Source organism: Leucoraja erinacea, chromosome 28, assembly GCF_028641065.1.
Source record: "Leucoraja erinacea ecotype New England chromosome 28, Leri_hhj_1, whole genome shotgun sequence".
Lineage (NCBI taxonomy): Eukaryota > Metazoa > Chordata > Chondrichthyes > Rajiformes > Rajidae > Leucoraja > Leucoraja erinaceus.
This window is the reverse complement of record NC_073404.1, coordinates 1,895,461-1,907,860: the sequence shown is the minus strand read 5'-3', so window position 1 is coordinate 1,907,860 and position 12,400 is coordinate 1,895,461. Positions and strand designations below refer to the sequence as shown.

Sequence of the window (12,400 nt, the reverse complement as noted above, 5' to 3'; positions counted from 1 at the left end):
CATCAAGTCTACTCTGCCATTTAATCATGGCTGATCTATCTCTCCCACTCAACCCCCTTCTCCTGCCTTCTCCCCATAACCCCTGACACCCGTACCAATCAAGAATCTATCAATCTCCACCTTAAAAATATATATTGACTTGGCCTACACAGCCTTCTGTTGCAATGAATTCCACAGTTTCACCACCCTCTGACTAAAGAAATTCCTCCTCATCTCCTTTCTTAAGTAGCATCCTTTTACTCTAGTCCTAGACTCTCCCACAAGTGGAAGCATCCTCTCCACATCCACACTAACCAAGCATCATGCTTGTACAAACTAATCCCACTTGCAGATAGCAACCAAAACTGCACATAGTACTCTGAGAGTTGATGGAAATTTAGGGAGCATTACGTTAAAAAAAGTTTAAAGGAAATTTATGAGGCATTATGTTTACATACAGAATGGTAGGTACCTGGAACGTACTACCAGAAAGGTAGCAAAGGCTGATGAGATGGAGCCATTTAAGAGGCGTTCAGACAGACATGAACAGACAGGAGGGATGCAGACCATCTACAGATGGGACTAGTTTAGGTTGGCATGTTTGGCGCAGGTACGGTGGGCAGGTGCTATAGACCTGCACGGGAAGGTAGATGCTCCCGCCCCCACGAGTCTCGGGCAGATGGGGCTCATCAGCCTGTGAAGGCAGTCCATCTAGGAGAGGGAAAACTCTGATTTAAAACCTTCACTGCCTTGTGGCCATATCCAGTCATGGAAAATGCTTCAGGAGTAAACCTTAAGAAAATCCGTAGTCGGAGCCCCTAAGGAAGTTCATAGTTCTCTACAACTTCGCTCGGCAGCTCCTGCGATAGTGCTGGTGCCAAACTGTAACGGCCCTGCTGTTCATTTGGATCGATCAGCGACGTGGAGAGGGGGAACGTGCTGCATGGGCAACAGCCTGTCCTCCATATGACATTGCCCAGTCTTTCATCCGACCAGGATGCATCACCCATGGCCAGTTATGACCGAGGGGGACCTACTATTAGGTGGGGCGAATGGCCTGTTCCTGTACTGGGTGTTCTAAAATGGGATTTGTGTGAATGGAAATTGGATGATCAGTGATCCAAAGGACTTGGTTCCATCTTCTGTGGTCAGTATCTATTTCTGGTTCAATCTAAACCAGTAGCTGATAAGTGAAATATTTTTTTTAAAGTTTGAGTTCAGGGCCACCATGATCTGCTATGGATGAAAGGCCAATATGGCAAGTTCAGGGAACTGATCCTCCTTGCACCAGGCCCCCTCCCCTTTCTTGTGGGGATCACACTTTGTATAATTTCCTGAATCCTTCACACCTCCCCACCCACAGCTCACTGTCTTCTGGTGCTTTCCCCAGCAACTGTAGGTCAAACACTTGTCCTACACCGGGTACATACAGTGCCCTCCATAATGTTTGGGACAAAGACCCATCATTTATTTATTTGCCTCTGCACTCCACAATTTGAGATTTGTAAAATCACATATGGTTAAAGTGCACATTGTCAGATTTTAATAAAGGCCATTTTTATACATTTTGGTTTCACCATCTAGAAATTGCAGCAGTGTTAATACATAGTCCCCCCATTTCAGGGCACCATCATGTTTGGGACACAGCACTGCCATGTAAATGAAAGTTTCGTATTTTGTTGCATATCCTTTGCATGCAATAACTGCTTGAAGTCTGCGATTCATGGACATCACCAGATGCTGGGTGGCTGGGTGATGCTCTGCCAGGCCTGTATTGCAGCCATCTTGAGCTTATGCTTGTTCTGGGGGCTAGTCCCCTTCAGTTTTCACATAAGTATATAAAAGGCATGCTCAATTGGGTTCAGATCGGGTGATTGACTTGGCCACTTAAGAATTGACAATTTTTTAGCTTTGAAAAACTCCTTTGTTGCTTTAGCAGTATGTTTGGGATCATTCTCTTGCTGTAGAATAAACCGCTGGCCAATGAGTTTTGAGCCATTAGTTTGAACTTGAGCAGATAGGATGTGCCTATACACTTCAGAATTCATTATGCTACTACCATCAGCAGTTGTATCATCAATGAAGGTAAGTGCGCCAGTACCTTCAGCAGCCATACATGCCCAGGCCAAAACACCCCCACCACCGTGTTTCACAGATGAGCTGGTATGCTTTGGATCTTGGACAGTTCCTTCTCTCCTCCATACATTGCTCTTGCCATCACCCTGATGTGTTAATCTTCATCTCATCTGTCCACAAGACCTTTTTTTCAGAACTGTGGTTGCTCATTTAAGTACTTCTTGGTGAACTGTAACCTGGCCATCCTATTTTTGCAGCCCACAAAGACTCGGGTTCAATCCTGACCAAGGGTGCTGTCTGTACGGAGTTTGTACATTCTCCCTGTAACCTTTTGGGTTTTCTCCGGGTGCCCCAGTTTCCACACTCCAAAGACGTACAGGTTTTGTAGGTTAATTGGATTTGGTAAGATTGTAAATCGTCCTTAGTGTGTGTAGGACAGTGTTAGTGTACATGGTGATCGCTCGTTGGCGTGGACTCGGTGGAATGAAGGGCCTATTTCGGCCCTGTATCTCTAAAATCTAAAGTCTACCCACCCCAACCATTGTTGATGTTGATGGATGTGTTTGCTGATTCCCTTGGCAGAGCCTGAAGAGAAGATGGCCCTTTCATTAGGCATCCTGCCCGCGGTGATGGCAGAGCTACTGAACAAAGTCCAGCAAGTTCACCAGCAGTCGTCGCAATGTGAGTGAGTGAGTGCGTGAAACGAGTGAGACGTCCGGACTATTGTCCAAAAATGGGCAGGTCAGTTCCTGTTCTGACATCAGAGATGTAATGCTGAGGCTCTATAAGCCGCTGGTCAGGCTTTGTTTGCAGTACCATGCCCAAGCAGCTGCTGCTCGCCTGCAGTCCGTCTGTCTTTTCCTTTGTTTTTGTTTTTTTTTGTCTTTTTGGACGTGTGTTTTAGTTGTGTATGTGTGGGGGGCGGGGGTAACTTGTTTTAAGTCTCTTCCTTCGGGGAGATGTGATCTTTTCTTTGTCATATCTCTGTCTCCGTCTGCGCTGGGGCCTAATCGCGGAGCTGGTGGCCTCCAACTGGGACCGACCTCGAGGCTCCGGAAGCAGAGCCAGGACTCACTATCGCGAAGCTGGCCGACTTCGGGGCTGTGGTGGCGCTGCTGCGACAGCTCGACTTCGGGGCCTTGGAGGCTTGGGCCGCGGGCCCAGTGGACGACAACATCGGGAGCTCGCAGGTCCCAGGTTGGTGACCGATTCTCAGGAGCTCCCGCAACAACAGCTTCATCCGCTGGACTGGAGGGTGGCAGTTTCGTCCGCCCCAGACCGCGGAGTTTGAATCAGCCCGTTTGGGGAGCTGGGATTCGGCCGTGGAACTTACCATCACCCGGCGGGGGGCTCAACATCGAAAGCCTGGATTGCCTCAATGCAGAGGGAGAACAAGAAAGGGAGAGACAAGGACTTTAAGACTTTTGCCTTCCATCACAGTGAGGACGTGCCAGCTAGACTCGCTGTGGTGAATGTTAAACTGTGTTCATTGTGTGTTCTGTTATTTTATTCTCTGTCATGACTGCAAGGCACGTAATTTCGTTCAAACCAAAAGTTTGAATGACAATAAAGGATACATTGTACTTTATACTTTACGAGCAAATTTGGGCCCTATATCTGAGGAAGGATGTGCTGGCTCTGGACAGGGTCCAGAGCAGGTTTACGAGAATGATCCCAGGAATGAGTAGGTTAGCATATGATGAGCGTTTGAGAGCACTGGGCCTCCACTTGCTGGAGTTTAGAAGGTTGAGGGGGAACCTCATTGAAACCTACAGAGTAATGAAAGGCATAGATAGAGTGGATGTGGAGAGGATGTTTCCACTGGTGGGAGAGTCTATGACCAGAGGTCATAGTCTCAAAATTAAAGGGCACTCTTAGAACGGAGGTGAGGAGGAACTTCATTACATAGAAACATAGAAATTAGGTGCAGGAGTAGGCCATTCGGCCCTTCGAGCCTGCACCGCCATTCAATATGATCATGGCTGATCATCCAACTCAGTATCCCGTGCCTGCCTTCTCTCCATACCCCCTGATCCCCTTAGCCTCAAGGGCCACATCTAACTCCCTCTTAAATATAGCCAATGAACTGGCCTCAACTACCCTCTGTGGCAGAGAGTTCCAGAGATTCACCACTCTCTGTGTGAAAAAAGTTCTTCTCATCTCGGTTTTAAAGGATTTCCCCCTTATCCTTAAGCTGTGACCCCTTGTCCTGGACTTCGCCAACATCGGGAACAATCTTCCTGCATCTAGCCTTTCCAACCTCTTAAGAATTTTGTAAGTTTCTGTAAGATCCCCTCTCAATCTCCTAAATTCTAGAGAGTATAAACCAAGTCTATCCAGTCTTTCTTCATAAGACAGTCCTGACATCCCAGGAATCAGTCTGGTGAACCTTCTCTGCACTCCCTCCATGGCAATAATGTCCTTCCTCAGATTTGGAGACCAAAACTGTACGCAATACTCCAGGTGTGGTCTCACTAAGACCCTGTACAACTGCAGTAGAACCTCCCTGCTCCTATACTCAAATCCTTTTGCAATGAAAGCTAACATACCATTCGCTTTCTTTACTGCCTGCTGCACCTGCATGCCTACCTTCAATGACTGGTGTACCATGACACCCAGGTCTCGCTGCATCTCCCCCTTTCCCAATCGGCCACCATTTAGAAAATAGTCTGCTTTCCCGTTTTTGCCACCAAAATGGATAACCTCACATTTATCCACATTATACTGCATCTGCCAAACATTTGCCCACTCACCCAGCCTATCCAAGTCACCTTGCAGTCTCCTAGCATCCTCCTCACAGCTAACACTGACCCCCAGCTTAGTGTCATCCGCAAACTTGGAGATATTGCCTTCAATTCCCTCATCCAGATCATTAATATATATTGTAAATAGCTGGGGTCCCAGTACTGAGCCTTGCGGTACCCCCACTAGTCACTGCCTGCCATTGTGAAAAGGACCCGTTTACTCCTACTCTTTGCTTCCTGTTTGCCCGGCAGTTCTCTATCCACATCAATACTGAACCCCCAATGCCGTGTGCTTTAAGTTTGTATACTAATCTCTTATGTGGGACCTTGTCAAAAGCCTTTTGGAAGTCCAGATACACCACATCCACTGGTTCTCCCCTATCCACGCTACTAGTTACATCCTCGAAAAATTCTATAAGATTCGTCAGACATGATTTACCTTTCGTAAATCCATGCTGACTTTGTCCAATGATTTCACCACTTTCCAAATGTGCTGCTATCCCATCTTTAATAACTGATTCTAGCAGATTCCCCACTACCGATGTTAGACTAACTGGTCTGTAATTCCCCGTTTTCTCTCTCCCTCCCTTCTTAAAAAGTGGGGTTACGTTTGTTACCCGCCAATCCTCTGGAACTACTCCAGAATCTAAAGAGTTTTGAAAGATTATTACTAAAGCATCCACTATTTCTGGAGCTACTTCCTTAAGTACTCTGGGATGCAGCCTATCTGGCCGTGGGGATTTATCGGCCTTTAATCCATTCAATTTACCCAAGACCACTTCCCGACTAACCTGGATTTCACTCAATTCCTCCAACTCCTTTGACCCACGGGCCCCTGCTATTTCCGGCAGATTATTTATGTCTTCATTTGTGAAGATGGAACCAAAGTAGTTATTCAATTGGTCCGCCATATCCTTGTTCCCCATGATCAACTCACCTGTTTCTGACTGCAAGGGACCTACATTTGTTTTAACTAATCTCTTTGTTTTCACATATCTATAAAAACGTTTGCAGTCAGTTTTTATGTTCCCTGCCAGTTTTCTTTCATAATACATTTTACCCTTCCTAATTAAGCCCTTCGTCGTCCTCTGCTGGTCTCTGAATTTCTCCCAGTCCTCCGGTATGCTGCTTTTTCTGGCTAATTTGTACGCATCATCCTTCGCTTTGATACTATCCCTGATTTCCCTTGTTATCCACGGATGTACTGCCTTCCCTGATTTATTCTTTTGCCCAACTGGGATGAACAATTTTTGTAGTTCATCCATGCAGTCTTTAAATGTCTTCCATTGCATATCCACCGTCAACCCTTTTAGAATTAATTGCCAGTCAATCTTGGCCAATTCACGTCTCATACCCTCAAAGTTACCTTTCTTTAAGTTCAGAACCATTGTTTCTGAATTAACAATGTCACTCTCCATCCTAATGAAGAACTCAACCATATTATGGTCACTCTTGCCCAAGGGGGCACGTACAACAAGATTGCTAACTAACCCTTCCTCATTACTCAATACCCAGTCTAAAATAGCCTGCTCTCTTGTTGGTTCCTCTACATGTTGATTTAGATAACTATCCCGCATACATTCCAAGAAATCCTCTTCCTCAGCTCCCCTGCCAATTTGATTCACCCAATCTATATGTAGATTGAAGTCGCCCATTATAACTGTTTTGCCTTTGTCGCACGCATTTCTAATTTCCTGTTTGATACCATCTCCAACTTCACTACTACTGTTAGGTGGCCTGTACACAACACCCACCAGCGTTTTCTGCCCCTTAGTGTTTTGCAGCTCTACCCATATCGATTCCACATCCTCCAAACTAATGTCCTTCCTTTCCATTGCATTAATCTCCTCTCTAACCAGCAATGCCACCCCACCTCCTTTTCCTTTCTCTCTATCCGTCCTGAATATTGAATATCCCTGGATGTTCAGCTCCCAGCCTTGGTCACCCTGGAGCCATGTCTCCGTGATCCCAACTATATCATAGTCATTAATAGCTATCTGCACATTCAACTCATCCACCTTATTACGAATGCTCCTTGCATTGAGACACAAAGCCTTCAGGCTTGTTTTTACAACACTCTTACCCCTTATACAATTATGTTGAAAAGTGGCCCTTTTTGATTTTTACCCGGGTTTTGTCTGCCTGCCACTTTTACTTTTCACCTTGCTACCTATTGCTTCTACCCTCATTTTACACCCCTCGGTCTCTACGCTCACACATTTAAGAAACCCTTTCCCTTTAACTCCATCATCCACTATCCCATTCGACACCCCACCCCCCTTATTCAGTTTAAAGCCACCCGTGTAGCAGTGGCAAACCTGCCTGCCAGAATGCTGGTCCCACACCTGTTAAGATGCAATCCGTCCCTTTTGTACAGTTCCCCCTTACCCCAAAACAGATCCCAGTGATCTAAGAATCTAAATCCCTGCCCCGAGCACCAGTTCCTCAACCACACGTTCAGGTCCCGTATCTCCCTGTTCCTGCTCTCGCCAGCACGGGGAACTGGAAGCAAACCGGAGATAACAACCCTGGAGGTCCTGCTTTTCAACATTTTTCCGTGCTCTCTAAAGTCACGCTGCAGAATATTCATCCCCTTCTTTCCGACATCGTTTGTGCCGATATGCACTACCACTTCCGGATGTTCACCTTCGCCCTTGAGGATTTTCTGCACTCTGTCCATGACATCCTGGATCCTGGCACCGGGAAGGCAGCACACCATCCTCGTCAGTAGTTAATCTGTGGAACTTATTGCCACAGAGGGCTGTGGAGGCCAAGTCAGTGGATATTTTTGAGGCAGAGAGAGACAAATTCTTGATTAGAACAGGTGTCAAACTTTGTGCCTTCCACCACAGTGAAGAATGCTGTGGTGGATATTTGTGTTACATTTTTATTGTGTATTATGTGTTCTTTTTTATTTATTGTACTGCTGGCAAATTCATTTCACTGCCCTTTATTGTGTATGTGATGAATAAATCTGATTGATTGATTGAGACATCCACCATCCCAGAACGAGTAGGTTAACCGATGATGAACATTTGTCGGAACTGGGCCTGTACTCGCTGGAGTTTAGAAGAATGAGGGGGGACCTCATTCACACTTACAGAATAGTGAAAGGGTTGGATAGAGTGGATGTGGAGAGGATGTTTCCATTAGTAGGCACCTCAGAATTAAAGGATTCAAGAAGGAACTGCAGGTGCTGGAGGATGGAAGGTACACAAAATTGCTGGAGAAACTCAGCGGGTGCAGCAGCATCTATGGAGCGAAGAAAATAGGCGACGTTTCGGGCCGAAACCCTTCTTCAGACTGATGGGGGGTGGGAGGGGAGAAGGAAGGAAAAAGGGGAGGAGGAGGAGCCCGAGCCCGAGGGCGGGGGGATGGGAGGAGACAGCTTGAGGGTTAAGGAAGGGGAGGAGACAGCAGGGGCTATTTTGGAAGGGGAGGAGCTGTCTCGCAGCTTATTTCCCAGAGTAGGGAATTCTAAAACTAGAGGGCATTGGCTTAAGTAGAGAGATTTAAGAGGGACCTCAGGGTAAACATTTTAATTTAGAGGGCAGTCCGTATCTGGCATGAGCTGCCAGAATAAGCTGCAGAAGGAGGTACACATACAATTTGTTAAAGAACATCAGACAGATGTATGAATTGGAAGGGTTTAGAGGACTATGGGCCAAATGCCCAGAATGCCAACTTAGTCGGCATAAACAACATAAGAACAGGCTCTTCAGCCCACAAAGTCTGTGCCAAGCATGATGCCAAGAACATCACTGATCTACCAGCACATAATGCAAATATCCCATTCCTAGCATATCCATGTACCTATCTAAAAGTTTTTTAAGTACCACTAATGTATCTGTTTCAACCACCAACCTGGCAGCGCGTTCCAGACTCATCACCTAATGTGTAAAAAAAATTGCCGCTCACATCTTTAAGTTAGTAACTTCCCGCAAGGGCCAGCCTCTCCCTAATTCAAAATAATCTTTGAGTTGTGATCACTCTCCACAAACTGCTCTTCTACTGAAACACCAGTCACTTGGCCAGCCTCATTTCCCAACACTAGGTCCAGTATGTTCCCTTCGCGGCTTAGACTATCTACATCATTTTAAGAAACCCTCCGAATGCACCTGACAAAGTCTGCCACGACTGCATCTTTGTTGGGCTAAAGGGCCTGTTTCCATGCTGTGTAGCTATGTGACGCTGACCAGAAGGTGGTAGGAGCATGGGGCTTTGTTGCCTAATTTAAGCCAACATTTTGCAGTCGTCATCTCGGTGGAAGGCAGCACAAACGTCCCAAAGATCACAAGGTTAGGAGAGAGAAACATGCCTCCCATGAGAGAGCTTGCGACAAACTATTGGAACAACTGATGGAACTAAAAGCAGACGAGTTGCCAGGACCCATTGGTCTGCATTCAGCCCTTTAAAGGAAGTGGCTGCAGGGACAGCAGTGATGTTTAGTTTAGTTTAGAGATACAACACTGAAACAGGCTCTTCATCCCACTGAGTCTGCGATCCCTGCACACTACCACTATCCTACACTACGGACAATTTACAATTTTGCCAAAGCCAATTAGCCTACAAACCTGTACTCCTTTGGAGTGTGGGAGGAAACCAGAACACCCGGGGAAAACCCACGTGATCACAGAGAGAACGTGCAAACTCCATACAGACAGCACCCGGAGTCAGGATTGAACCCAGATCTTTGCCGCTGTAAAGCAGCAACTCTACCGATGTGCCATTATGCTGACTCATCCATCCTTAATGCCCACGTGGGGCTCGTGCCACCTGCATGGAGTTTGTTAAAGAAGTTAAATTGAGACCCAGTTATGTCTTTAGGCTGCTACCTCACTGCACCAGAGAGCCGACTTGATCGTTAAACTGTGGAGTTTGCACGTTCTCTCCTAGGCTGCGTGGGTTACACCCCGGGTGCTCGCTTCCCCTCACACAGTCCGTGATGTTTGGTTGAACAGACCACAATGGTTCAATGGTGCTTTATTTAAGTGCACAGTGAAATTTACACATGTGGGCACTGCCATGTTTTGGCGCCATTTCCAAAGTCCTCTCTGCCCGAACGCTCGGTCTACTGGAGTGGCTCCAGATCTCAGGCTTCCTGCAGGGCCTCCATCTGTCACATTCGACCTGATCGGCCCACGAACCAACATCCCTCTCCTCGCCTGGCCATCTTTGTGTCTCAGCGGTGCCTCCTGCAGCCGACCTTGAAGGTGCTGGAGACATTACCCCGGCTCACCCCCCTACCGGCCCTTGCTCCTCACGACCCACCTCTCCAGCGGCCCCCTCCCGGTACCAAGGTCTGCCGAATTGAAATAACCGCCGGTAAGTCCTGGGCAATAGTGCTGCTCTCAAATTCAAACTACAACCAATTACTGCATCCCTGCAAGCCCCCCCCCCCCCCCCCCCCCTTTGGGAACAAAGCGCTATCAGCCACAGACTGGGGCGTAAAGCCACACACAGCGCTGGGCTTGTACACTCTGGAATTTCGAAGCATGAGAGGGGATCTTATTGAAACATAAAAGATTATTAAGGGTTTGGACACGCTAGAGGCAGGAAACATGTTTCCGATGTTGGGCGAGTCCAGAACCAGGGGCCTCCGTTTAAGAATAAGGGGTAGGCCGTTTAGAACGGAGATGAGGAAAATAATTCTCACACAGAGGGTTGTGAATCTGTGGAATTCTCTGCCTCGGAAGACAGTGGAGGCCAATTCTCTGGATGCTTTCGAGAGAGTTAGATAGAGCTCTTAAAGATAGCGGAGTCACGGGATATGGGGAGAAGGCAGGAACGGGGTACTGATTGTGGATGATCAGCCATAATCACAGTGAATGGCGGTGCTGGCTCGAAGGGCCGAATGACCTACTCCTGCACCTATTGTTTATTGTTTATTGTCTGTTGTCTACAGACTTGGCAGGTAAAGGTAATACTGCACTGCCGGTTTAGCGAGCAAAGGTTTAAACAGAGCGCTGTCAGCTTAGTGCGTGGGAATTTAAACAAAGAGCTGTCGGCCGCAGCACTGTGGGCTTTAAACATAGTTCTACCGTACACAGCACTGTGGGCTTTAAACAAAGTGCTACTGGCCGCAACGCTATGGGTCACAGACTGTTTGGGCAAAATCCTCGCCTAACATACTACCGTCTGGTTATCGTCATATCCGGCCCGCAGGCGTTACCTCGTTACATCCGGTTCGCAGCCTGTAGTAAAATCCACACGGTCGTGATGCCAATCACACATACAACACAGTAATATTATGGCCAATGAGATTGTCCCGATGGTCAGTACCCAGTGCACCTATGTTGACCACATTCCTCCCGAGGGATTGTAGTCGTGGTACTGTTCTCCGACCCTTCGAATCTTCTCCACGGCTTCATGGGTATGGTCAGCGAGGTTGGTGACGTTCTCTTTTACCCCACTCAGGGTCAACCCAGTCACCGAGTCTGCATGACCACACATGGTACAAATTATTTTGTCGGAGGTCCCAAACCTCAATGCCATCATCAATACCACAATCTGATCGCTTGTGTCGTTAAACGTTGCTGCCAGTGCTTGGCACGTGTTTTGAAACATATGGATTGCAGCCGTCTTCCGAATGTTCCATAGTTTCACTGTTTCATCGTCGCTTCCTGTACTTAAAACACAAAAAGCTGGAGTAACTCAGCGGGTCAGGCAACTGTGGTCCCTGTTGGGCTGGATAACATGAATACACAAAGGATGTGTGACCTTTAAGTCTTTTGATTCTTTCACCAGTTTCACTGTCACACACCGCTACTGTTGATGCTGTAAAAAGCATGCTGCCATCTGTGTTATAATGCAATTCCATCACTGCTCCACTGTGGCCTTCCAATGTAGCATAATTATCGCAGTCGCCATATACATTCCAAAGCATTACCAGTCAATCAAATCCTGTAGTTGCCTGTGTTGATCCATTCCGGTGAAATTTACAACAATAAACTTCTCCCTCATGACCCTGCTGCGGGCTCTCCTTCACCGAGGGCAGCAGCTTGTTGCGAGGGTGCTTGGCCTGCACCAGCGTCATCTCGTTTGCTGTTTCGTTTTGCCCAACATTTTCTATTCTATTCGTCAGATCCTGCCGACTACGCCAATTGTTACAAGGGAACAGGTTCAAGGATCTGACTAGTAAAACAGAAAAAGGCTCACTTGTCTAGTTACAAATCAGTTTTATTGATGAGAGAACAAAAACATGGTATGTGCGGGCTCCGTTTTACAGCTCACTCTCTCTATCCCTCTCTTTCTCCCTCTCCCTCCTCCCCCCTCTCCCTCGTAGTCCATGGGAATTTAAAGTCTGCAGCGCTATGGCCTTTAAATATAGCGCTACTGGCCGCACTGCTGTGGGCTTTAAACATAGGGCCTATGGCCACAGTACTATGGGTCACACACTGTATGGGCAACATTCTTGTATAACAGGGAGTAGTTTAGATATCTGCTTAATGATGGGCCATGTACTCTATGAGCTAAAGGGCCTGTTTCCATCCTGGTTCTATCAATGATTCTGGGATAAGATAATGTTTTTGATTGGTTGATTCAAGTTCTGTGTACAAATTTGTCATTTCTGAATATTAATGCTTCATTACATTGGTGCT

The 12,400-nt window shown here is 46.9% G+C and overlaps 1 protein-coding gene across 3 annotated transcripts in view; it reads left to right on the top strand.

The window, feature by feature from the left end:
* The first annotated feature begins 597 nt into the window (after positions 1 to 597).
* zswim7 (zinc finger, SWIM-type containing 7) overlaps positions 598 to 12,400 on the top strand; it is a 58,418-nt gene continuing 46,615 nt past the window's right edge. Inside the window, exons 1-2 of one of the 3 annotated variants that reach the window (XM_055657474.1) lie at positions 598 to 1,022; positions 2,638 to 2,736. In XM_055657474.1, the coding sequence (XP_055513449.1) occupies positions 977 to 1,022; positions 2,638 to 2,736 (145 nt within the window). In that variant the 5' untranslated portion in view covers positions 598 to 976. The remainder of the gene's footprint in view (positions 1,023 to 2,637; positions 2,737 to 12,400) is intronic. The other 2 variants (XM_055657476.1, XM_055657475.1) reach the window with 2 other exon arrangements.